General features: G+C 37.1%; 1 protein-coding gene across 1 annotated transcript; it reads right to left on the bottom strand.

Moving 5' to 3' along the window:
• Nucleotides 1-2,782: 2,782 nt before the first annotated feature.
• LOC124165863 (acetylcholine receptor subunit alpha-type acr-16-like) lies at nt 2,783-27,467 on the bottom strand. Its single transcript, XM_046543391.1, has 9 exons — nt 27,192-27,467; nt 26,489-26,643; nt 21,726-21,770; nt 21,528-21,637; nt 13,348-13,558; nt 8,984-9,161; nt 7,572-7,724; nt 4,393-4,586; nt 2,783-3,564 (listed from the first exon to the last, which is right to left on the bottom strand). The coding sequence occupies exons 1-9, from the start codon at nt 27,373-27,375 to the stop codon at nt 3,400-3,402; spliced, it is 1,395 nt and encodes a 464-aa protein (XP_046399347.1). The 5' UTR covers nt 27,376-27,467; the 3' UTR covers nt 2,783-3,399.
• Between the last annotated feature and the right edge of the window lie 437 nt (nt 27,468-27,904).

Genomic DNA, 27,904 nt, shown 5'->3' with positions numbered 1-27,904 from the left:
CGAAACAGACAGATCTTTTAAGTCTACAATTTTTCATGTGCCCTCAGCGATATATATACTAACAAGTCGCATTAAAGAAGCCTCCGCAATTCTTGGAACCATTTATGTCAAATACCATGCTGAAAAAACCAGGAAATTAGCAGAACATTACTTAAAAAAGAGTTATACTTAATTTCCAAAAATTATCTTATGTAGAATTCCTTAAATAATTATCAATTGCCAACATAAGTTATGGTGACACGCCTGCTGGATAAAAACCTAAAAGGTATGCGACCCGCGCAGCATTATTGTAGAATTCTATAAGAAATGCAGATTTCTTAAAGAATTTTTGTAAGACATATAGAATCCTATAAGAATTTCTATAAGACTTATAGAATCCTATAAGAATTTCTATAAGACTTATAGAATCCTATAAGAAATATGTAAGACTTATAGAATCCTATAAGAATTCTGTAAGACTTATAGTATCCTATAAGTCTTGAAGAATTCTTGTAAGAATTTCTGTAAGACTTATAAGAAATTTTCAATAGGGTACAATTGCATACGTTGCAGGATACTGTTCACATGGTTCCTAAGCAACCTAGGGATTGCTAGGGGTTGCTTTTATATGTTAATCATTCACAATGTCTTTGTGATAGCAGTTTAATAAAATAAGTCGTGTGCTTATAACCAAAATAAGGCATTGACCTCATTTGGTAAGTATTAAAAAACTGGCATTCCTAAAATTATGTTACCTTAAACAGATAGTTTCGTTGAATTTTAAACTTTTCATCATTAATTTAGATAGACATGTATATTTTTCAGATTGTGGCATATCTAACATAAGAGGAAGTTTTAATGAAAACAGTGTTTTAATGGACAAAGTGAGTGATTTAGTCGTCTCTGAAGAGAATGAGAATGAATTTGTATGAGTATGCCAACATCTGCACAGTTATTATTTTATGGAAAATACATCAACTATTATTCTCAATCAGTGTTTCTGTGATTCCTATTAATTTCCCTAAATCTTGCAATTATTGTTAGCCATATTCTACATATCCTTTTCTCCAAAATGGCATCAAATTCCATTTTGCTTTGCTTATTTCTTTCATTATCTATCCAAATCTGCATGTAGAGGTCTCATTCTCTCTGGTATCTTAAATAAACATTGCTCATATGCATTTGATTTATCAAATTTTACTCTTCCTTCCCATATAATTTCTTGAAGTACCTATCCCCAGTGGAACTTGAATTTTATTTCATTTGCTTCTTCAATTTTCCAGGTTAAATCATATTCCATATTGCAATTCCTGTATCTTTCATTGCGTAATGATTGCCAAAGTTGTATTCAATTATCAGTATATCATTCTAGGCTATCGTTGGTTTCATTGATTTTAGTTTCTTTTAGCATGTGGGGAATACAGAACCCATGCCCTGAAAGACCTCTATGGTATCTCGCCTTGTCTGGCCAGCCAGGTGAACTTTACAGGGCTTCAATGTCCTTTTTGATGTACACTGATGATAGACATCTACATTTGGTTCATGGGAAATCATTAGGTTTGCTGTATAAGATATAGGCGTCTACATTTGGATTGAATTAGGTATAATGCTAACTTGTACTCTCATTAGGGATGTGAATCTTATGTAGCTTTTTATAGAAGTTTGCGCAAGTGTTTTAAGCATGTTGATATAATATTTATAATAAATATTTCCATCAGAAAATTTGTTATAAATAACATTTTGTAACTGATAGTTAGAAGAAATTTTCTTATAAGAAAAATTCTTATAAGAAATTTTCTTATAAGAAATATGCCCAATTTCTGATAAGAAATTTTCTTATAGAAAAATTCTTACAAGAAATTTTCTTATAAGAAATATGCCCAATTTCTGAGAAGAAATTTTCTTATAGAAAAATTCTTATAAGAAATTTTCTTATAAGAAATATGTCCAATTTCTGATAAGAAATTTTCTTATAAGAAATTTCCAATAGGGGAGAGGATGTAATCTTTTGAGTAGGAACAATCCGCTTTGATGAGTCTTCATTTGGAGTGAATTTCACGGAATTTGCAAAGGTGATAGTCTTTTCCTTCTCAGGAACGGAAATTCGTCCACTTTTCAATTCTACTACTTCCCGTTTCAAGATCTCAATGTCAGCGGCCATTTTCGACAAGAAGTTTAGACGATCGACACGAAGGGCATTTCCAATAAATATAAATTATTATTACACCACAGCAATCACATGTATGAGTTTTATCAAAAAATGTATCAAGTTATCCTGTGAAATTAAGTCAGGCAGTAGTTATAGTAATACGAGGTGGGAATGAAGTTGAGTGGCAGGGAGTGAGGCAGTGCCCCCTTATTGTAAACGTCCAGCCACAAGGGAAACAAAATGCCCCCCCTCAATGCTCAACACACACTAGCACCATGCTTCTCATCTTTTTGCTCTGCCCCTCTCGAATTTTTCCCTGACTGATTACATTTCCATCACTTCCCAAACCTCTGAAGGCCTCGAGTGCCACCTGGGGTGCCGTGAAGCAGAGTTTGGAAAGGTAATGTCTGCAGATGAACGGAGCAGGGAACATTTTGTCTAACACAAACATATGTATTTCTCTTTTGGCTGCTCCTACTTCAGGCTTGATTCCTACTTACCTTCTTACAGTGAACGCATGCAAATGAATTGTAACAGAAATTTGCAGAGCGTAACTCAGAATATGCATGCATAATTTGACCATGATGTTTTTTTCATGAAAAAGTGGTTAAATTTATGGTCAACAAACATTAACGACAAAATCACAACACCCAGTTGAGATCTAAAAGAATGTTTTAATGTAACACTAAAAGTGGACTACACTACAAATTCACCAAATTTAGTGTTCCACACATTTGAATATCCAATCGTACTGCACTACACCTTAAACTGTCTAGAAAAACTTATCACTCTGCGACAGACGAATACAGTGGCTCATGCTCATGGATAGCTCTTGACAGAGAATGTTACTAAATGTTGCATGATGCCATTCAAATATCAAATTTATTTTCCAGACTTTGTGGACCACAGCTGTACTTTTCCAACCATTTGAAAGTAAAAATGCTAAAGCATATTCACCTGTACAGAGATAATGGTGTGCACATGAAGAAAAATCGTAACCTTTAAGCAACTTAAGTAGTTCCAAATGTATTAAAATGAATTTGATCCTCACCAGGAAGACATTTTAGGAGTAGTTATTTCAAATATTTATGATATACGCATGCTCCAGAGAAATAGGAAATAATACTTCACTACACGTCTTCACCCATCTGTGCCTTTCTCAGCCTTGACTGTAATTTATAATGACTTTCCGAAATATGTACCCAGGTTTTCTAGAAGAGAGGCCACCTACCCTGTGATAAAAGTTGACCAGTCAAAGATTTGATTTCGGTTCAGTTAGGAATGAGAGCTAAGAGCATGCAGGCATACGCCACGGTGAACACGTAAAAGGCAAGGTGGTCGAGTGCAGTGGACACTATGAGCCACCCTCTGGTGAGCCCTCCCTCGGCCACCGTCACTGCCGCATCATCCCTTTCTTCTCCATCTGCTGGTGCACTCTGCAAGTGAATGAGCAGAGAGATGGGTTAGCAACCAAAAATAATGACGCTGGGCTCAGTTGCAAATACATACTTTGATTGCGTGCCTACTGTAATTAAAGATATTTTAAACTTTAAAAGTTTACATGAATAAGGTTTTCTAAGGCTATTAATAGGTATATAAATGGTTTAAACGAAATTCGATACCCAAAACTTTGCAACCTGGAAACGCATCCCCATCTTCCCAATATTAAAATGTTCTCGATGAATGCAAGTTCGATTAGTGCAAAGACCCCAAGGAGCGCATCCCCTGCACTAAACGGGGCATGGATGTATACATTTTCACGTACATATGTACTTCCTGGTGAGAATGAGGAGGTGGGGGGATGGGCATGAGCACACTGCTGTTCTCCTACTATAGCCACTTCACACTATGGCTCAAACTATTTTGCACTCATTAATAATGTTGTGAACTCAAAGGGTTGTGCTCCTGAGTTTGGATGGAGAAGGCTCGGCAGGCCCAGGGTTTGTTGATGATGGCTGGTTGTCTGGGGGTTGTTGATTTGGTGGAGGGGGATTGTCGTGCCGGACGCCATTGTGGAGAGTGGTGGAGAGTGGGCTAGGTAATTGATTGTGAGATTGTGGAGTGGTGTAAGTGGAGTTTGAGAAATAAAACTGATTTTAAAACCTTTTCAAGAGTGCATCTCAAAGAGTGACTGAAGAATTGGCAGGAACCCCAAGTTGTGCCCGCTTCGTGAAACTCGTTCGTTCCACGTCGCGTGCGCACAACAATAACTCTGCAGAGATTCTTTTTTACAATTTAGCCACAAGAGAAGAGGAAATGCTTACCTTGGAGAATAAGTGGCCCACACAGAGGATTTGAGCAATCCATGGCTTCTGGATTATTTCCAACAGTCTGCTTTCAATTAGACTAGTATTTCTTCCAACATCACGACCAGCTGATTCACAGGATAGACTCAACAACGCAACGCTCCAAGCCACAGCAGCACCACAAATTATCAGAGAGCCTCGGAACAATAGAACTGTTGAGAAAATATTTATGCAAAGGAATCAGCACATCACCTCTCTTAATTTTATCATCAAGGTAAATCCTCTGTTTATTGACACTCAAAGTTTTGGCACTTATATAAACAGAGGTTCACACTAAAGAGGTTACACGCAGACTGGAATTCTGTAACGAATATTTATGTTAGAAGTTAATTTTGAAATGCGTGTGCTGGGCATTGATGTTTGCCATTTACAGTTTATTTATTTATAAAATTATAAATGTTGTGTTCATTGTTGTAAGGGTAGCCATGTTAAGAGAATAAAGAGCACACTTAATTAAGACACTGAGTGAGACAGAGATATATTGTTAAGAATTTAGAGTTTGGCAAAACAAAAGTCATTATTTATCAATGGCACTACATCAACTCAATCAAATAAGAAGTCATTTGAATGCATGACTAAATGGAGATGAGCACTGAAAAAATCAATTGACAATAAGCAACAACTCAAATAACAACCAGCAAGCAGAGTAAAGCTATAGCGCCAAGACCTTTTTAATTTAACACTCACTTCCATAATGTTGCCACAAAACTCCTCAAAAAGGCAAACACACCGAATCCCCCACAAAAGCACTTCCATCAAGCTATGTTCCTTTTTCCACAACTCAGGCAGAAATTATAAAAACTATCAACTCTTTTGGTAATAAATTTTCTACTGGCCTGGATGACATCCCTATGCCAGTGTTGAAAGCTGTTGCACACATCATTGCACTACCCTTGGCTGATATCATAAACTCATCTTTCTCCTCTGGGTGCTTCCCTACAAATCTCAAATCCTCCCGAGTGATACCTGTTCACAAAAAAGGTTCTCGCGAAAATGCAGATAACTACAGACCTATATCCATCCTTTCTGTTTTTTCGAAACTAATGGAAAAATTGTTCTTCACACGTATGTATGAATATTTGTCTTCAAAGAAGCTACTCCATGACAACCAACATGGCTTTCGGACTGGTAAATCCACTACAACAGCCTCCTTTGAGCTCATAAACGAAATACTCCTAGGCCTAAACGACAAACTACTAACCCTTGGAATCTTCTTTGACCTAAGTAAGGCTTTTGATCTCATTGACCACAACATTCTAAAAAATAAGCTCCGTGCTTTCGGCATCGTTGGTTTGCCCCTTAAATGGATCATGTCCTATCTGAGTGAAAGGATGCAAGTTGTCTGCTACTCCATCAGTCACTCTACTGTTAAATCCAGTGCAATGAAACTCTCCTGTGGGGTACCCCAACGGTCTCTCCTGGGACCACTCCTATTCCTATTGTTCATCAATGACCTTCCAAACCACCTATCCCATGGCAAATTAATTCTCTATGCAGACGATACATCTGCTATCATCACAGCCGACAGTCCCCAAAACCTAATCCATCTCAGAAATATTACTGTCAATGAAATGCAACAATGGTGCAGCAAAAATAACCTCATGCTCAATGAAGAAAAAATAGTCTTCCTTCAATTTCTGCATAAGAGATCCAATAAGGTAGATCTCTTCCCAAGTAATAATAAAAATCCACACGGAAACAGCATAAGTACCTCTAAGTTCCTTGGACTTATCATTTCTGAGACCCTAGATTGGTCACATCATATTCAAGCCACAATCAGCAAAGTATCTGTAGGTACCTTCATGATCAGGATGTTAGCACCAGTTGTATCTCTAGATACTTTGAAAAAGCTGTATTTCGCTAAAATACACACCCACTTATCCTGTGGCATTTTGTTCTGGGGAAATTCAGCTGCCTCAAGTAAAGCCTTTTCTGCACAAAAGCAAGCCATCAAGGCAATGTTTCAAGTCTCTATACGTACCCCAGGTAAACCTCTTTTTTCCAATGCTAAAATCCTCACACTCCCTTCTTTATATATTTTGACATGTGCTTGCTTCATACACTCCATCCGGGACAAATTTCCTGCTAATGCCTCTTACCACAATTACTCTACCCGATCTAGAAATAATATACACACTCTGCAATACTCAAGTTCTCTCTGCCTGAAAGGCCCCTACCACTCTGCCTCTGCAATCTTTAATCGCATCCCTGAGGAAATTAAATCCCTCTCTTCACCTGCCGTGTTTAAATGGAGGGTCAAAAATATTCTATTCAGAAAGTGCTATTACAGTGTCTCTGAATACCTTGAAGACTCTCATAAAGACATATGATATTGAAATGTATTTTTGTACGGTTTTCCCTTTTCTGTATTTTTATTGTATATACATACTTATGGTAAACGCATCTCATCTAATGTCTTTTGTACTTTTATATTGCATCTTCTTTTGTATGCAAATCTTGACGTAGCCATGCATTGTATTTTGCCAACGGTGATAAATAAATATTATTATTTCTACCTAACGCAGCCTTCAAGTTCTGATAGTAGCTAGTTGTGCTCGATAAAGACATTTTTACACTTAATGACCATATAAATACAAAAATTCAAAGCACCAAAATTATATGGCTAGATAAATTTAAAAATCATGATGAGTAATCATACACATAAAAAGACTGGTCCAAAGGAATATGGGGTTACCCTCCCAGATCCATTTCACGGAGCCACAGCAAAAATTTGAGGAAGCTCAAATCCCCGCCTTTCAAACTCATGAAGTGAGAGCAATGAAGAAGTAAACCTACGTCACAAGTTTCACCATCGCCACTAAGAAAGATCACTATTTACAGAAGAAGAGGTGCTGATTCACGATGGGGTCATTTCGGGAAGAAGAAATTTTGAGAAAGCGCCACCCTCCTATACCCTATCTCACTCCCCTACCCTATTAACCATTTAAAAACATTGAAATTCAATAAATAATTCATTACCCAGAGGAAGTTTCCAGCAGTGGTGACAAAGCTTTTGGTAAAAATTTATTAACTGTGATGCAAGTGTACCCTTATGAATATTGATGGACATGATGGAGCACACCTGTTTGAACAAATTGACTCACTCAATGCTGTTTCAAGAGCACAGAAACACATACCAATAACAGGCGTTACATCGCCATTTGACGGGAGTTTGGCTCCTAAATACTGCAGATAGAGGCAGTGACACACAATTGACACCAGGCAAAGGGAAAGGCGATGAGGCAACTCGGCAGGGAGCCAAAATGTTGACAGGGTCATTCCAACCAAGACTGAAATAAATATATAGACAAGAGAAATAATCTCCATTAATAACTTTCCATTTCTCTCACTTTCCCTCAATTTCCAGTCCGAATTTTTAAATTTTCACAGACTTTATGTCCATAGCAAAGCAAAAAATGACTGAAGCTTTTGCAGACCATTAATAATAAATAAACATCTTGTATCACTTTCACTGATGTTTTCCCTCTCGTTCTAGGGAGAATAAAATGATTATGCCATTGTAGTGCCTTACGGTGGAGAAACGTCTCGAAAAGACTCGAGGCATTCGAGATGTGGATGTGGCGAAGAATGGAAAAGGTGAAGAGGACGGAGAGGAGGAGGAACAATGCAGTGCTGGACATGGTGGGTGAGTAGAGGCAGCTTTTAGATGATATACGGAGGAGACAGAAGGTATGGATGGAGCCAGTACTTAGCGGGGATGGGATGTTGAAAACAGTGTTAGAAGGAAGAATGTTGGGTAAACAAGGGAGGGGAAGGAAAAGAATAGGATTTTTAGATAGAATGAGAGGTAGTAGGTCTTATTGTGCACTGAAGAGGGAAGTGCATGATGTAAGGGGAGGCTTCCGGAATTCTTCTTAAGCACTCCATGGAAACCTACCTTAATCGGTAGAATACTTTAACTATAATTTGAATGTGTAATTCTTAATATTAGAGTGACCAAAAACAGAGGGTATTAAAGAAACCTCGGTTAACTCCCAAAATAATAATAATTTTCCAGAATAGTCAAAGAAAAAGCAATGAATGCAGAATTAAATAAGTCCACAGCTATTTACCCAGATTTCATTAAAGATTAAAGAAAGATAGATTAACAGAAAAAGCCCTATTCAATACAATGAACTTTGTCACTAGAAGTGCTTTATGATAACCATTTATTTTTCAAATTTTTGTTAAAGAGCTTCCAATGGAATAATTCACTGGGGTTCCTCTTCAAGTCTATTGCAAAAAGTTTTCTTGATGCAGAAAAAATTGCTAGATGCATGATGAGTGTTTCTCAACGAACATTATGTACACCATTGAATCCATGCACATCTATTGTGTAGACATTTTACTAAAGGAAAATATTCTGTAGTTTACCATCCACAAAGGAATTCACGCATACGCTACAAGAAATACAAACGATATCCATGTCACATATCTATATCATATATACAACTCACTGCCAGACAAAAATCAAATGTATCATGCCTAAAAATATATTTTTAAGATCCTTAGAAGAATATCAAATGAAGAAATGTTACTCAGTACTCACCCAACACTGGGATCACCACCGTAGCTGCATATGCACTTGCATGACGCTTGATAATGAACGTGTATTCAGCCGAGGGATACGTCTCATTTGGACAACACTCATACACAGATACATTCACCAATGCTGTCACATTCTTCAGTTCCCATTCCTTGCTTTGCACATAGTCATCCAAGCTGTACTGGATTACAAAAAAAATACACATAAATTTATGGATGCATTTAGTCATGAAAGAATTCATCCTTAATAATATACTAAAATGGCTGTAGAAAATATTGAAAATTATATTTCTGGCTCAGGATAGGAATTCAGTCATATCGACTCTTTGTGACCTCAACAAAGCATTTATTATTTTTTGCAAAATACATTATCCAAAGGTATGCGTAAAATATATGATATTTTAATAGTTATTAAATATCAGTAATTGTAAAATAGAACTTATGAACAGTGGCAGAAAAAATTAACACAAAGCTAATTGGCGTCTGAAAGCGGCCAGTTCAGGAACTACTTGTCTTCCAAAATTTTGCCCTCATAATGCTCAACCGGGAATTTTAATAGCTATATTCCCCTTTATCCCAGGGAAATAATCATATCCGTCGCATTAAGACAACGTGCAAAAGATCCAGCTACGAATCCTCCCCCGTATTGGTCGATCATGCATTGTTAAATATCAAGTTATTTTAATGTAAAATGTAATGAATAAAACAATGTTTTTACTGGGAAAAAATATTATGGAGACGATCTTAAGTTATTTTTATAAAGATTTCCTGCTTATTTAAGTCATCAGTCAAATTATTTTCATACAATTCTAGTGGTTGTTCAATTAAATTTTCCATTGATTTATATAATAATAGTTCATCCTTAGAACCGAGTATCGAGAACCGAGTATTAAGAACCGAGAACCGATGGGGGAGGACCGGACCGGTACCGAGATTGGAAAAAATTTAACAACCGACTCATCCTTCGTTAAAATAATGCTAAATTTATAATATAAATAATGAAAAATAAATTATTGTAAAATAAAGATCTGGTAGAAAACAAAAATGACAGATATATTTTTCATTCGCGCTTTCCTCCAAAACACGGCAGTGTAAACACCTAGCAATACCACACGGCACCACCAAAATGTTTTGCATCATAACATCCTACACATTATGCTCATACTTATGTACAGTGGTAGGAAAAATTAACGCAAAGCTCATTGGCGTCTGAAAGTGGCCAGTTCAGGAACTACTTGTCTTCCAAAATTTTGCCCTCATAATGCTCAACCGGGAATTTTAATAGCTATATGCCCCTTTATACCAGGGAATTAATCATATCCGTCGCATTAAGACAATGCCCAAAAGATCCAGCTACGAATTCTCCCCCGTTGCCTAATATTCTGTCTGAAAGTGATCTTAGGTGTGTGTACAGTAGCGCCCGCACGGCGGACGTTTCTACCGTGCAAGCTAAGCCGTGGCCGCTCAGTTTATTCATGGTTTCACTGTACTGGCTAGTTGATCAGTTTAGTGTAGAGGTCATAGGAACTGTGACAGTGAGGTGTACGAATAAGTTGTCAATTAAAGTAACACTTTAAGCAACATCGCAGACAACAAAATATATATTTTTAACAGACTCAAAAGTTACAAGAAATTAATGCATGATGTCGTAATGAGCTGGGGGAGTTTCAGAATTGATCCTGATGCTATGCAGAATGTAAACTGTGCTCCAAGCATATTTTGTGCAGGCCTTCAATATCAACATTGACCACTACTGTTTTCAGTGAACGCCTGTTCAATACTGCAAGCAATATATATTCAAAATAAAGCAATATATAAAGCAAAATATTTCTGACAAAAAAGAATAGATTACACCCAGATAGGGTAAAAATGATGAATTTTTAAAATCAAAACCTGGAGAAAAACCAAGTGGCTGATGGATGTACTGATGTAATGTGACATATTGGTCGATCATGCATTCTTTAACAACATGTTACTTAAACCTTTTTGCTTGGCAAATAAAATTATGGAGACAATCTTAAGTTTTTTTTTATAAAGATTTCCTGCCTATTTAAGTCATCAGTGAAATTATTTTCATACAATTCAGTGGTTGTTCATTTAAATTTTCCATTGATTTAGATAATAATAGTTCATCCTTAGAACCGAGTATTGAGAACTGAGAACCGATGGGGGAGAACCGGACCGATATCGAGAACCGAAAAAATTTAAGAACAGACTCATCCTTAATTAAAATAATGTTAAATGTATAATACAAATAATGAAAAATTTATTATTGCAAAATATAGAACTGGTAGAAAACAAAAATGACAGAAATATTTTTCATTTACGCTTTCCTCCAAAACACGGCAGTGTAAACACCTAGCAATACCACACGGCACCACCAAAATGTTTTGCATCATAACATCCTACACATTATGCTCATATCAAATAACTATACCTCGTACGAAAAGTACACGTTTTAATAATCATAATTACATAACAACACCTTCATATTATGGGTGCATACGTCGTAAGTAAAGAAAATCGAAATGCTTGCACTAAAAATACCTTCTGTTTTGGGCTAGTTGATACCCAATTCTAATTTTTTAAATGGCTCGAAATGCATTTATTACAGCTTTAAAAAAACAAACTTTTCGTAAAGGTAATTAAACCATCCTTATCAATTTAAAACTATGTATAAAAACCCAAATAAATTACGATGAACGACAAAAAAGTTACGTTTAGCATTGCACTACCAGCTAGTACCATATGGCATTAACAGGTTGAGAATAATCTTCTGTCTGTAGATCCGAAATACACAATTACCACACGAAGGGTAGGGGCAACTAGAATGTGGAGCATTGTAGACTTTCATTAAATCATAAGTCATTTCATAAGATACATGAAGATAAGATACATTCTATAAGAAAGGCACTAAAACGGATTTAGGCAACTATAGACCAGTGGCCATAGTACCTATCATGTCCAAAATAATAGAAACTATATTGAAGAATCAATTGATGGCCTATCTTGAATAAAATAAGTTGCTAACACCTAGTCAATATGGATTCAGACACGGTAAGACTACCACTCATGCTGTGGAAAGTATTTGTGCTAAAATTATAGAAGGTTTTGAAGCAAATGAATATACTGCAATGGTACACTGCGACCTCAGCAAAGCCTTCGACATGGTACAGCATGACATCTTGCTAAGGAAGTTAAAGCTATATGGAGTTACGGGTACGACACTGAATACCTTATTTTGCTTTCTATTAAATAGACAACAACAAACACTGTGCAATAGAAAACTATCAAAAAAAGCAACAGTTGAGTGTGGGGTACTCCAGGGGTCTGTTCTTGGGCCCTTTTTATTTATAGTTTATGTAAATGATCTTCCCAACTACCTCAGAACAGCTTTTATCTTATATGCTGATGACACTACATTAATCACAGCCAATAATGATTTTACATTGCATAGCAAACAGCCAATAATATGTTAACCAGGGCTAACTTTTGCAATAAAAGAAATATTTAATGAAATAGATTCAGTCAATGTCCTGGGTTTTCACCGAGACCAGAGGCTGACATGGGATACCCATATTGATAAAATATGTAATAAAATCAGTAGAGTGCTGTATCTCCTCAGAAAACTAAAGCCTATTGCATCAAAGACAGTATTGATGAATGTGTACTATGCATTTTTTCAAAGTCACATCTGCTATGAAATTATATTGTGGGGCAATGCTCCTAAGGCAGGTAAGGTACTGTTGTTACAAAAGAAAGCCATAAGGACACTTTTCAATTTGAAACATATGGACCACTGTAAACCTCTCTTCCTTAAATCAGGTATAATGACTGTGTATTCCCTTTACATATATGAGTTACTCAAATATGCCAAAGACAACCTGGCAAATTTTACATGTAGGTCTCAGGTACACGCATACCACACCAGGCATAAAGATGACCTGGACATACCATTCCAGAGACTGACTAAGATAAAAAATAATTATATTAACATGGCTATGAGGGCATATAATGTACTGCCAACGGCAATGAAATTAGAAGAAAAAAAATAAATTTAATAAAATGGCACAAAAATGGTTGTGCAGGAATCCCCTGTACTCAATTGATGAATATATGTCAGGGGATCTAGAAGGTCTCTGTGATGAAGTGGTCTTGGATTAAAGGGTCAATTATTATTATTATTATTGCAATATATTTATAGTACTTGACATATACATAGTTTTTTGTATCAAGGTTGTTTCTTATTGTCTTTTTTATGTTTGTGTGTATCTTTTGACGATGTCTATTGTGATTTTACATCATTTAATGACAAATAAACTGATTGATTGAATAATATATTAGCCTAAATTTATGAGTTGTACATACCCCTGCATCAGACATTTTGATGTCAACCGCCTCACCATGGTGATTCCATGATCCAATAGTCAGTTTGCACTCGTGCATGTCAAATGGCCAGAGTCTGAAAACTGCCTGACAATAGGCTGGCCATTTGATGGCTGGAACACACAAAACCATGCCATCGGGGTAGATGACACATTGTGAGCGTCTGAAACCCATGCTAACGCTCAAGTCCCCACTGAAACAAAATACACACACAACAAATGTGAAATGAATCAGCCAAGGTAGTACAAGCTGTGGCGCAGCGAGGGGGGGTTTTGGGGGATAAACTCCCCCCCTCCCCCCACAGAGCTAAAGAGAAGTTTTAAGTTTAATCCATTTTACTTAGTTGGATTGATATTACTAATAGAATAGAGTAAGGATTAATAAAATATCCCCCAGAAAGCCATAAACTCACCATTTTGAACCATTTATCTTAAAATTCCACAATTTATTGATCTCGCACCTACCGCTTATCCTGGTGGGCCCCCCCAACACACCCCGATATTAGTTGCACCTAAATCCCCCCAGCCTTAATTCTTAGCTGTGCCCCTGAGCACAAGTGATGACATATACATGCATACACTTGTAGAATATACTTGGGTTCCGTAGATATGCTGCTTCTTCAGAGATATCATTAGAGTTTAGGAGTAACTGAGTACAGTAATTGCCTAAATAAACTAAAGAGAAAATTCCTAATGTGCTTATACTTTAAACTCTCGATTATACTAAGTTACTAGGACCATGAAAGTGGTGCATACTTCATTATATTGAATTTTGTAATTACAATCCATTTTAACAAGTCACCAAAAAATGGCCGCTTTTGTTTCTTCCAGCATATTTTGCATTTAGATGCTTTTTTTAAATGTTGTTAGTAGTTGTTTGTGAATGAATTCTTAAAAAAGCTTTCTAGCTGTAAAAGATGGTTAAATAACTATGCCACCCCAAACTTCCTATTTCTTATAGTTTAATACATTCAGTGCTCATAACGTAACATCTACGGGTTACATCATGATTCCCTTTTGTGTTATATTCTGCCCTGAGTGCCAGCAAACAGATTATATTATTTATCAGAAAGACAGAAAAATTGTTGTTTGGTGCATATAGGCTTTCACGGCAAAATTCATTGGTGTTGATGGCTTTCGGGAGCAGCTGTGTATTGCGCTTTGCCACTGGAGCTTTTGCGGCCGTTGCAGGTTGCATCATCAGGCGATGAATGAGAAATTGGAAAAAGTTGTCAATTAACACTAGGAGGATGGCAGGGGTCATTTGAACCATTTTCAGAATTCAAATTTATTTTTCTCTTATTAAAATTTTTTTTTTAATCTTGAAACTTTTTCACTTTATTCATTTTGGTCTATATTTTGATAAATTAGTGAAAATTCAACTACAATCTTTTATTTAAAATTTTTATGACATGTTATACCTAGAAGGACGGCCTTTTGACCCACAACATGTTTTCGCGCTATTTTCCACTTTTTTTCTTTCCTGCGGGCTCTTTTGTCCTATGCATATGATATAAACAGCAAGAGGCTAGTGTGGTAGACGATTTGCTTCATTTTGAACCAGCAAGTACCCGGTTCAATGCCAGTTTTGTCCCAAGGGCTCCTACCTGTATTTCAAAAGCTAGGCATAGTGACTTATCGTGCTCAATCATTCGATATATTACGGGCAGCAAAGGGAAATAAAACGTTCTAAATCCTTGAATTGCATAAAATTCAAGCAATTATGATATTTTAATTTTGTATTTCTTTTATTGTTCAATAATTATTGTACTACCCACACCGGAAAATCATCACGTAACCCATGACTGTTTTCCATCGGACAAGATTCAGAGCTCTTAGAGACATTATTTTTCATCATCGCCTCATCAGGTTTACGAAAACTGTTTCATTTTTCTGGCCTGACGGCACTGTCACTCGGCCTTGCCCCTTTGCCGCGTGTCCAGCCTTAGTCCGCCTGACCCCGTCGGTATTTGGGGTGGGTGGACTGCACGCTGCGCCCTGGGAAAAAATCCTGCCTCCTTTTGAGAGAGTGGAGGAATTGGGTGGACTGTAAAATTCTCCTTTAAATCCTACCCTTGGGGTCCGCACGTAAGACGGAGAAGAAGCATTACTACAAGTTCTTGGAAGATACGAATCAGGATATGGTTGGCGGTTGAGTCACTGCTTTTCAAACGGCAATTAGCAGTACTTCTGAAATTTTTGTCCTTTTGTATGAATTTCTAATCCTCTCTAGCTCTCTATACCTCCAATGCAACTGGAGAAGATTCTACCATATTGCGCTAGCAGCAGCGAGTTGAGGAAGAAAGTAAGAAGTCGATAATATATCAAGAGAAGAGAATCGTCGCCATTCAAATAACTGTATGGAATATAGAAGATCAGTCTGGAAGTGAATTGGAAACATTAGTTCAAGGACATTCTGACCAATCCATCATCATCTGCGTGTGATGGCAGCGCAGAAGTCCAAGATAGTGAACCCGATGGCAACTTTGACGTAACAGCAAATGCACAGCTCTATCCAATGAAATGCAGCTGCTCTTTTATGAGGTATATTCCAAATAAACCTGACAAATTTGGAATTTGAGTCCTGGGTTTTGACAGATGTGAAATGAAACCTATATATATAATATATTTCGATATATTTTAAACCATCATCAGGGCTATGAAAGAAAAAACATAAGAACAATATAAAATACAAAGATAACAACGATATACAATATTTTGTAAAAATAGCCCTGATGATGGTTTAAAATAAATAGAAACGTTGGCTATAACTTGTTTTCATAAAATACGTTCACCTAAACTCCAGGAAATATTATAACAATGTATTAAACGAGGTCAAGATAAGAAGAGAAAAAAAATAATCATTGGACTTATTATTTGCATTGCTGCGGTGGATCCAGGATTTCTTTCAGGGGGGGGAGGGACACAGGGATACCTTGTAATACAAAATGAGCGCAATGATAATGGGTTCATATTAAAATAGTTGCATATTTTTTAAGTATCTGGGGGGGGGGGGCACGTCCCAAGTAACATTGACCGTTGGGCCTCGGTTGGGGAACCGTAGTCACGGTTGGCTCATTGTGGGTGGATATGCCTACCAAATTCCACTGTTGGCCCAACGCAGATATTGTTCGTCGGCCCAACGAAACGGTTTATGCTGTTGGCCCAACGGAAATCCCCAACGATGGCCCTACGAAATGGATTATCATTGGGCCACTGTTGGGACATCATAACATTATAGTACGATTGCATAAGTTGCAGGATACGGTTCACATGGTTCCCTAGCAACCTAACAACCAAAACTTGTTTGGTTGTTAGGGATTGCTTTTATATGTTAATCATTCACTATGTCTTTGTGATAGCAGTTAAATAAAATAAGTCGAGTGCTTCTAACAAAAATAAGGCATTGACCTCATTTGGTAAGTCTTACAAAACTGGCATTCCTAAAATCATGTTACCTTAAACAGATAGTTTCGTGGAATTTTAAACTTTTCATCATTAATTTAGATAGATCGATATGTATATTTTTTCAGATTGTGGCATATCTAGTACAAGTGGAAGTTTTAATGAAAACAGTGTTTCAATGGACAAAGTGAGTGATTTAGTCCTCTCTGAAGAGAATGAGATTGAATTTGTAGGAGTAAACCTAAATAACAACTGCACAATTATTATTTTATGGAAAATACATCAACTATATTATACTCAATCAGTGTTTCTGTGATTCCTATTAATATCCCTAAATCTTGCACTTATTAATCCAATTAAGTAAAATGGACTAAACTTAACAATTTCGTTACCGAAGACCAGAGAATAGGAATTGTGAAGGCAATTGAATCAAATAACTCAGGGGTGTACATCTTGCAGTGTGACATGTTTGAAATTAAGGAGGATTTCTTTGAATTACCTCTTAGAAGTGGTACCATTGGTATATTTGTAGTAAAAAAATTAGTACCTGGATGCAAATTGAACAGTCCACCCAGATTTTATCTAAGTGTGTTTTGTTGCCCTACAAAGAAGATGGACAGTTTTTGTGTGTGCCATATTGTAATATGGAAAGGTGCTGTTGAAATTTTCCTAATTTTGTCCTAATAAAAAGTGTCCTAATTTGTGAAAATAAAAGTTGGGGACCTTCTGAACTGATATTGATTTTTTGTTTTCCACTTTTAACCACTGTAACCTTACTTTGTCCTATAGCATTGATTGTTAATGTATTTAATTTCATTTTGATTTATCGGGAGTTAAAGGTAAAGATTCTATCTATGTACCAGTATCATATCAAGTGAGAAGGTAAATTAATTTAACTCTCATTCTATAAAAATGAGGAATGCCAGTAAAATATAGCTTTCGTTGGGAAACGGATGGCAGAATTGAAAAGGGCCAACGGTGTATCGTTGGAGAGGGGTTGGCCTATAGTTGGGAATACGAAGGCCCGACTGTAATGCTCTGTTGGCCCATCGTTGGGGAATCGTTGGTTGGGATACGGTTGGCGAGGTGGCCAAATCATACCATGGGCCAACCGCTGTGTCCCACCATCTGCCAACAGAGGGCCAACCAAAAATGTTACTTGGGGTGCCCCCCCCCTAGATGGGCCTATGTTGCATTGCCCACACTATTCGAAAATATGGACCTCCATGAGCATTTCGCAGAAACAGTGGACTCACAGCGCAATGAAGCAGGATTCTTTGACTTGGTAATTCATCACAGTGGTGAATTATCACAATCTGCATAGGTATTATAAAAATTTTTATAATTCTGAATATTATCTCATAGTTTGAGATTCGTGAAATTTGCGAGACACGATAACGTGAAGTAACACAAAATAATGCGAAATCAGAAAATAAAATGAAATTTTGCCTTTTTCGCAGATTTTATGCAAATTAGCAAAAAAAAAACATCTTTTGAATCATAATATATTAAAGCCTAAGCCTTAAGCTGGCGTATATATCACATATGTTCGATATAATGCAACCATTTTAAACCTGTCTACAGGTGGGGTTTTCAAACATTACATTTAAGTACTACTCACAGGAACTGATTTTTTTAGTTTGAAATAATGTATCACTATATGTAATCACTTTCTTTTACCATAATTATATTTTCCATGAAACACAAATGCCGGTCATGTTTGGTTTTTAACGCTATAGCATTAAAATTATAATAAGGTCTCACTTAAGCCTACGAAGAAGTTGCTATTCATTGAGATTTTCGAGAGGCTGGCAGAAAATTATTCCAAGAAGAATAAATTGACTATATCTTAAATAATATCACTAATGTTGTATTGGATTGTTAAGTCTGACATTTTAGGTTCACCTAAAGTCTTACCATTTATAGGATAAAAGTTCACAGAAGGAAATAACATAGTAAACACTTGAAAAAATAATATTCCAGGTCATAAACACTAGGCCACACGACGCATGAATGTGCAAAACAGTTTACAGATCATGTAATATTTGCTATTTACACTACGAAGGAAATGATACTGAATGAAAAAATGTTTGGATGGTTTAGCCCGAGGAGTTGTCATGGCAATGAGTTCCTTCAAAAGGAAAGTCACACAAAGTAAATTATCACAACATACTAGTCATTGTGTGGATTTGTTACAAACATCGATTCCACAATACTATTTCAATTAAGTATATGAAATTAATAATCTCGAATTTAGGTAACCTACTGTGTGTTATAGACTGACCATTCTTCTCATCAAGTTTACGAAAAAAGTTTAATCGCAACTATACAAAAAGTATTTCAAATTCCAAACAAAAAAATTCCATATCTCCTACCATCACCTGCTAAATACTTCCTTGAATCATTGCCATAGATTTTTGATATACTAGATTAATTTATCAAATATATATTATCGCTTCCTCTAGGTATAGGCAAGCGTGAGGGCAGGGTATGGGCAAGGTATGGGCAAGCGAAACATACCAACCAAAACAATCAGCTGAAAAACAGTCTGCGCGTTTACATGACGTTTTATGACACAATGGTACACATCGTATATGCACGGCGTAAATGGGAAATTAATATCATACCATAGTGGTGTAAACAGTCAAGTATGGGTGTGACCATGGTTGACACATGCATAGTGTAAAAAATAGGCAATACTCCATACAAATGCATATCAGTGCGTACACACTACATTTTAGGATACGATGGCACGGAAAATTGTCTGTAAAAATGCCGTGAAAATGGGGAATTACTAATTTAACATTGAAGTGTAAACGAACAAGTGGTTGCGACCATAGTTGCAACATTCATAGCGTAAAAGGGATTTAAGAGGCATGGCGATGTGCTAGGAAAACTATTACATTAGAATTGTGATATTCATTATAAGGATAATACATATTAAATACATAGCCGAATATCAAAAATAAAAAGGAAAAAATCGCATTAACTGAAGACACTTGGCCACTTTCCCTCTATTGCCGCCTCAAACAGAGAGAGTAAGAATACCTATCGTGCCACAGTCAACTGCTGGTATAAATGCTGGCCGTAAGCACACGAACCGAATTAAGTCATGCATTGTAATCATTTCTGGCGAAGACATCATGCTCTACAACGTTTAGGTCGGAATATATACGTAATTTTTTAGACCATTGCAGCTGTGCCCATATGGGCACGCTAGCCGTTCAAGGGTTAAGTGGAGGGATTGGAAAGACCACTGGGTGGGGACCTACTTCCTAAAGAGTGGAGGAAACACATCAGTGCCAAGGCAGAGAAGGTTTTAGGGGCTCAATTAATCATGCTGCAGCATAGTTATTGGGCAGACATTATTCTTTCAATTTATTTCATTGCAAAAGAAAAAGCAGGATGTACAGGGCTAACGAAAGAATTATTTATTTGATGCCTTCTATGTTGGTGAAATAGAATGAGAAAATTGGCTTTCAACTACATTTTAGAGGGCCTACTGCTATTTCCCAATGCAAGGTGAAGTATGAAGCCTCTGGCCCCATTCGAAGCTGATTTGACCTCGTTTTACTTCCATTTGTCCCCATTTCAATATGTACCTATCATTTTATTTCATGCAACCCACGATTATGGGTGATTTCTCTAAATTCAGCCCCCCATCCTTCCGTCGTTTTGCACCAAAATCTACTTGTTCCCATGTCGGATTGCATCCAATTCTTGGAATGCATCTTATTCATTCGTCAATGACTTGTTGTAATATAGGTAGTTGGTTCTTGTTTATGATTTTTAACGCATAAAGCTGATTGTAATTTTTGTAAGCTGATGTAATTTTTATTTTTTTATCTTGTTGCTACAATCCCCAGAACTTTGACAAATTGAAATGTTTTATGCAACTGACTGTATGTACTTGAGGGACAACGTCCCTGTACAACAATTAAATTTTACCTAAAAGTTAAATTTTTTCGGGACCAACGCATGCCATAGAAACGAAATGGGTGGATGAGTGCATGCTAAAAAAATATGGCCGGATACTGCCACCAACAAATACATATATGCATAGGAATTACAGCCAATCCATACATTTAATTTAACCCAAAATTTACGTTTCAGCCCTGTAGCATGAACCGTGGTGAAATTCACATTTATTGCCATGGGAAAATATTACCCTGGACGCAAAGGTCAAACCACAGACAGAGCTTTGGTTTTCTCAGCCACTGCACTATTCAACTTGTCCTGACAATTTTACCAAGTGCTTGAGGTTAGTCTCTCGTGGTCCACAAACTAAGAAGGAAATGGGAGGAATTTTCCCCATGGTCATTCAAGGGAACTTCACTGATGTTCACATGGTAGAAAGGATATTTAACAAATTTAGCACCATACACGGCCTGAGCGTAGGTTTGAGGCTCTCCAAGGGTTCTGACTTTGTGGAAGTCTTTCCTACCGCATATTTCCAACTTAGATGGACGGCATAGGCCAAACATCAAGCACCATCAGCCTCTGTAAAATTGGGCCATGAGAACTCTGGAAACAAACAACAAACATAAAAGTGGTCTGCGCCATGGACCACAAAGCTTAAGGCCTGTGATTCAATTCCTGGTACAGAGGAATTGTTTGTTCCACCGTGGCAATGAATGTCCTTTTTCAGAAAATGAACTTTTCTTCTCAACAATATCTCACTCTAATGTGCATTTGCTCAGCAATGACTGACTTTAATGAGTAAATAGGTAAATGCCAAGGAGGCAATAAATTTCTTACCTATTATAAATGGACAGGTCAGGTACCCAAATGTCTCGAATACTAACATGCAGGACACTAATATTTCCATAATCACTCGGAGACCATTTCAAGTAGGCATCAGTCCATGTCTAGAATAATAATATTCCTCAGTAAGTACTAGTGACACATATTGATTGCATAGAATGAATCAATTAGAATCAAGTAGAATTCAATTACCATGGCCATCCAGGTGTGAATATGCATTACACTGTTTAATTCATCCTAGAAATTAAAAAATAAATACAATATTAGAAGCAATCAGAACAAAACGGCATCTGCAAGTTATGCATGAGAGTTGAACTTTTCTGTCACAACTATGGATGGACAAATTGCTCATGAAAACATCATCACAAATTCCTTATATACATACTTGGTCATATATAAATTATATACGTACAAAAACTAAATATTTGATAATTTTGATTTTTGATTCAATTCATAAATTAATCCTATTACATAATAAAACTTATAAAAAACATGAAAAACTATTCAGTAAAAGGTGCAATATTCAATTACAAAATTAGTCAATAAACTGAGATATTCATGTGCCAAAGTCATGTTAATGTTCATAGTGGTTTTCAGCATGAGAAGGTCATGTGAAACCCTAGGTCAAAACCATGTGGATGGCAGGGGACTTTCTCCCTTAGTGACGTATTTTTAAAATGCTCCTGTTTAATATCTTGTAAGCATCGCGCCGTCACGTCGGTACCCCAGAGGTGAACATGGAAAAGATCGTGCAGGGTTTTTTGCTCCGGAGGGCACGCTAAATTTACTGCCACGAGTGGGGATCCCGTGGCATTTATACTGCATATAGTAATCGCTCATCAAACGTAGAGTAACGCGTAGTTTTGAAGGATAATACCTGGTTAATGGTCAACATCTGTCTTGCCAAGCTATTTCCATTAAGCTGAGGACCTGATTTTTTCAAAAATCATCTTCAGACGCTACTATGAATTTTTTTGCGACTGAAAATTATATTGGTGTCAAAACCTGTCGTTTAAAAAATTTGAACGAGTGTGTACATTGTTGGACTAAATGGTGGATAGAAGAAATCGGAAATGCTTATAAGTGAAGAGTGCTGAAGAAGAGGTCGAGGGGAAGGAGCGCGCTCCCTCCGTCTTTCAAGCAATGAAGCTACGAGTGAAGGAGCAAGGGAAGAACATGTCCGATCTTGCATGTGACGTCGTTGCCTTCAAAGCGAAGGGGCGAAGGCACAGCAATATGATATACGCAGTTAGCGTTGCCTGAAGTATCTAGCCCGTCTCTTCTTGTTTCTTCTGAAATGGTCCTGTTTGGACTATGTTGAATATTAGTAGCCTTTTTGTGACTATGAATCTTTGGGACAATACATTAAAGCTTAAAACCTTTAAGCTGTCAGATATGCATTGCATTAGTTCTCATTCTTTTTTGAACCTCGTAACTGTTACACAATTATACAATTGCCAACAGCTATCAAGATATCTTCGAGCTCAGTAGGTGACTCACGTAGCATTTGGCCTCCAGAAACCGGGAGAATTGAGCTGGTAGACTGAAAAAGGTCAGTTGGTGACATGGGGTAGGGATGAAACACGTTTCCATTGTTCCTGTGTTACTTGATATTTTCCTTTGAGGCAAGTGATTTATGGTCTGTGGGATCTCAGAAAGGAAAAAAAAAACGGCAAAGGCATTGGCTGAGGAAGGGCAGAGTTTGGTTCCGTGAAATCTATGACGTGGTTATTATCCTACGGCGCTGAGATTCCCCCAATTGTTGTTCAATTTCTTGGGAAGGTTCATGCTATGTGCCTGTCATGTTTTGCCTTAAAATTTTCCATGGCTGTAATTCTATTGCAATACTCCTACGAGAGCTTTTAAACAAAATTGTTCGTGAGTAGGACAAGTGTTGTAGAGCAACGGCATATACAAAGAGAGGATCGGAACTCTTTCCACTACCTCTTATGGGACATTGCATTCACGAAAGCATTGATGGAAAATTTTGGATTCAGATTCAATTTCTTCGACAAATTTGGATCCGAGGTATCCAATCCGACCATCCCTAGTAAGCATTATAAAGTTAAGACTACAAGTGAATACTTACATATCTCCGAGCACCGTACATATCGTGTAAATTTAGCTGAATAAATGCTGCGTACATTTTTAGCATTGAAAGAGGAAATTTTGATAACAGTCAAAAGTCCAGGCATAGGTGTACAACACGGTGCGAAAGGATAAAAAAACTGCTGCAAAATTTTTTTTCTTTAGCTCCGTTCCTCAAAAGAGGGGTGAGGCTCTTACACGCACTTTTACGGTAATCAATGAAAACCTGCACTGGTCTGACCACATACAGAACACCATGAAAAAAATTACTCATGGAATCTTCTTGATTAGAAAACTAGACCTGGACACCCTGAAACTCCTATTTCACACAAAAATCCAATCTCACATTTTATACGCATTTTACTATGGGGAAATGACAGTCTTTCCCAAAAGATTTTTTCCAGAGATGTGCGAATAGTACCCGCAAATACTCGAATACCTCGAATACTAGAAACTATTCGATATTAGAGGTCTCGAATAATTATGCTAAAAGTACGCTCTTGAATACTTTGAATTTCATGCCGTACACTGTCGTTGGTAGTTGACTGGGAAAATTGTAAAGAACTCTAGTTGTTTAGTGCATGCAGCGCTGTTATAGACAAGTTGACGAACTACATCAACTTCACGGATTAGAGCGGTGAAAAGTGTTCAACGTGGGGAACCGAAAATGATTGAGTGAAAAAATCCGCCAATCCCCGGTTTTCCCCACCATGAGAACCTCACTGCCATGGTATGGTAACTAAGTAGCACAATTCCCAGCCCTCCTCTAGCCCTCGGCCTCCGACGCTTTCCTCCTCCCCGAAATCAAACAAAAGGTGAAAAGGTCCCAGCTTGCACAGGGTTCGTATTACGAAGACCATAAATGAAATGATTCAAAAGAAAATATCAAGTTACAGGAGAATAATAGAATCTTGTTTCGCCCTTCCCTCTTTCACCCCCCCCTGATCTTTTTCTGCCTACCTGCTTCGAAGTTCCACATTTCTGGAGGTCAACTGCTGCATGAGTACCGTGGGATAGTTACATTAGTGCATTTCTTAAGATCCGTTATTCCCCTCCATTCAGCACAAACTCTGAGGCTTTCCTCTTCTCTGAAATAAAAAAAAGGTCCCAGCTCACGCAGGGATCATATTACGAAGACCATAGCTTTGAAAAAAATATCAAGTTACACAAGAACTATTGAAACCTGTTTCGCGCCCCCCTTTTCTCACCCACTGACCTTTTTCAGCCTACTCCCTTCAAAGTTCCCAGTTTCCGGAGGTCAACTGCTGCATGAATCACCTATTAGCACAAAAGGAGTCTAACAATGACTTTTGGCAATTGATATTACACCTTTATTGGATTGAAATATTAGTAATGTGCGCGTAATTTAAAAAAGAATAAGACCAAACGCGACGCATTTCTGACTTTATTTAAGCATTTTATGCAAGGAAATAAATGTCAAAATACAACGAAGATTTAGCATTCTGGCAAAACTCGATATCCTCGAAGCTGAGCTTCTCCGAAGTTGATGCAGAATTTTTTTCCGAAAACATATATCAAGTTACAACTTATGAGTAATGCTATAAATCTCTATTATTACAGTCACAGATGAAGGGATATTTTCTCAGGATATTTGATTTCTCCCTAATAGCAATTCGAATTCATTTTCTTCTCGTGAGAACTTCCAAAGATGGACTGAAAATAATTGAAGAAAATCCTGTGTATAAGCACATGTATTTTGCAAAACGCCTAAGATTGTCCGCTAGCACTTGACAGCAGGAGTGGGGGTAAAGCGAGCTACCTGCTGAAAATAAGAAGTTGGATGAAGCCGAGTATTAGATGGGGGTGCCGCTGAAATGGCGTTTGGTAGATAATATTGTATACATCAGACAGAAATCCATCGTAGCAGTGTAAATGCCGAGACGGCATGCAATCATATTTTGCGAGGTGGTGTGTCCACTTAGAATATTTGAAAGAGATGTTAGTTGAATCAACTATATGCCCAATTGTTTCCATAAAATTAAAATATTCCATTAATCAGCTAAATTCCTGTTCGAATCCTTTAAAGGAAATCAAAATTACTACCCAAAAATCTTGTGTTTCCTGCTGCATAGGCAACCGAGTCAAACCTTCCCGCATTCATCATTTAGTATTTGAGGTATTCAAATATTCAAGCAATGATTTAATATTCGAATTCGATATTCGAGTTCGAGAAATCTGCAATCTGACCCATCTCTAATTTTTTCCCTTCAAAAGCAGGCCATTAAGGCAATGCTTCGAACCTCTAGCTTCGTACCCCTGGCAGATCTTTATTCAAGAACCATACCACCCTCACACTTCCCTCCCTTTCTTTACTTAATAGTGCCTTATTTGTCAAACAAAACCCCCACACACTCTCCTCTCACCATGGCTTGCACCCTTACCACACACGAAACAGTACTCACATCCACCTAACCCAAGCCTCTACTTCCCTTTCTTTACATAGTCCTTATCACACAGCCTCAATAATATATAACAAATTACCATCTGATATTAAATTACCTCTCTGCCACTGTTCAAAAACCATATAAAGAATTTACTCCTTGAAAAAGCATATTATTTTGTTTCTGATATTCATGGTATCTAGTGTGACTGACAGGGAATAGTTATTTCTTTCGAATTTTCGATGGGACGCAGCCTATCTTTCTCAAGTGAGAAGAATAAAAGTCTTTCTTTTCCTTTCAAAATCGATCGAAAATTCGAAAGAAATAACTATTCCCAGTAAGTTCCTTCCATTTAATTTTCATCTATTTTTTCTCTATTACTAAGTGTTTCTATGTGCCCACCCTTGGGCAAGAAGATCTTGACTTAAAATACATAAGAAAACCAAAGAAAAAGAAGATACTTACAAAGGAAAAAAATTTGATGAAAAGTTTAATGGTGGCCGTGACATTATCTGAATGCTTGATGACGGGACGAACATCTTTGTCATACGAACAGAAAACATCTTGCACCAGCAAGTGGTGAGCAGTTATGTCTTTGGCAACTCCTTCCCTGCATTTGCCTATAAATATGAAAACAATAAGCACTTCCGGTTACAATGAATACATTGGAGGCAATGAGCCACTTCACTACTGAGCATCTACAAAGACTCTCAAACTAATAACCACCAAACTAACATGACAAATGAAATTTTTTCAATGAAAACAGAATCAGAAATGAAACCCTATTGCTCAACATGTAAGTGAAGAAAAGAATGACAAAAAATATTCCCTCTTCTCTTCCCTCCTCTGGAAACAATTCCACAAATTCAGAGATCAAATTAAGCCTCGTTCAGCTTGTCGTGTGATTTTACACAAACACAAATAACTTGGTTGCAACATAAACACTAATGCTCTGAGAAGAGAAATACCAAAGTGCCTCTCCGGTTTCCAACGCTTCAAATACAACTATTCAGAGAGATAATAAGCACTAACACTTGGTTATTCTACATTTTAAAAATTAATTACATCCACCAAGATAGTATAAAATCCATTAATTAGTGCATCAAAATTACTTATATTGTGAAAAGGGCTATAAAATTGAACAGTTGGATTCACAAAATGAAATCACCTGGCTCTCCAACAGCTACAGAGCACCAAATCAACAATAACACAATTTGTATAGGAGTGCGCAAGGATAGCATCATTGGTAAGTGCATACAATGGATGAACTCTTTGAGATATGCTAAGGCCAAGCAGATATGCAGCAAAAAAACAAGGACACGCCCCTTCCACTCTCCGTCAAGATAACACATTCCCACTAGTTCCAGATGGCCTCAGGCATAAAAAATACAAAGATAAACCTAGCTTCAGTGACAATCATATTTTAAACCCACCACTGAATACACTAGCAGATCAGACTCAAGTATGTAGTAGGGAGGGAGGCTTTTAGAGCCCTTACGATCTCACATTAAATCCTTGACGTGTGAGATGAACAAGGCTCCCCCTTGCAAAAAATAAAGCCATGTCCCTATTAGGCCTTCACTACTTCACAGAAATAGAATACATATTCAATTGTATTTCATCCCTGCTTCTCAATTACTGTCCCTTCCTTTGTCTTATCTTGCTCGAAAATTTGGTCCACAGCAATTTGACTCTTAACTATTCGCATCTAAAATACCTTGATTGCATCCCTAACTTCTACAGAAAAACAGTAACACTTTGAACACAGTGAGTCCTTTGATGCTGAGCTTTCTTTTCTCTCCTTATCTAACCTACAAAATCTTTGACTCTACATTGATTTGAAGTTATTTCACAAAACCCTGAACTCTCCTACTGGCTGCC

The sequence above is a fragment of the Ischnura elegans genome, chromosome 9, assembly GCF_921293095.1.
Source record: "Ischnura elegans chromosome 9, ioIscEleg1.1, whole genome shotgun sequence".
In the NCBI taxonomy this organism is placed as follows: domain Eukaryota; kingdom Metazoa; phylum Arthropoda; class Insecta; order Odonata; family Coenagrionidae; genus Ischnura; species Ischnura elegans.
This window is presented reverse-complemented; position numbering and strand designations above follow the sequence as displayed.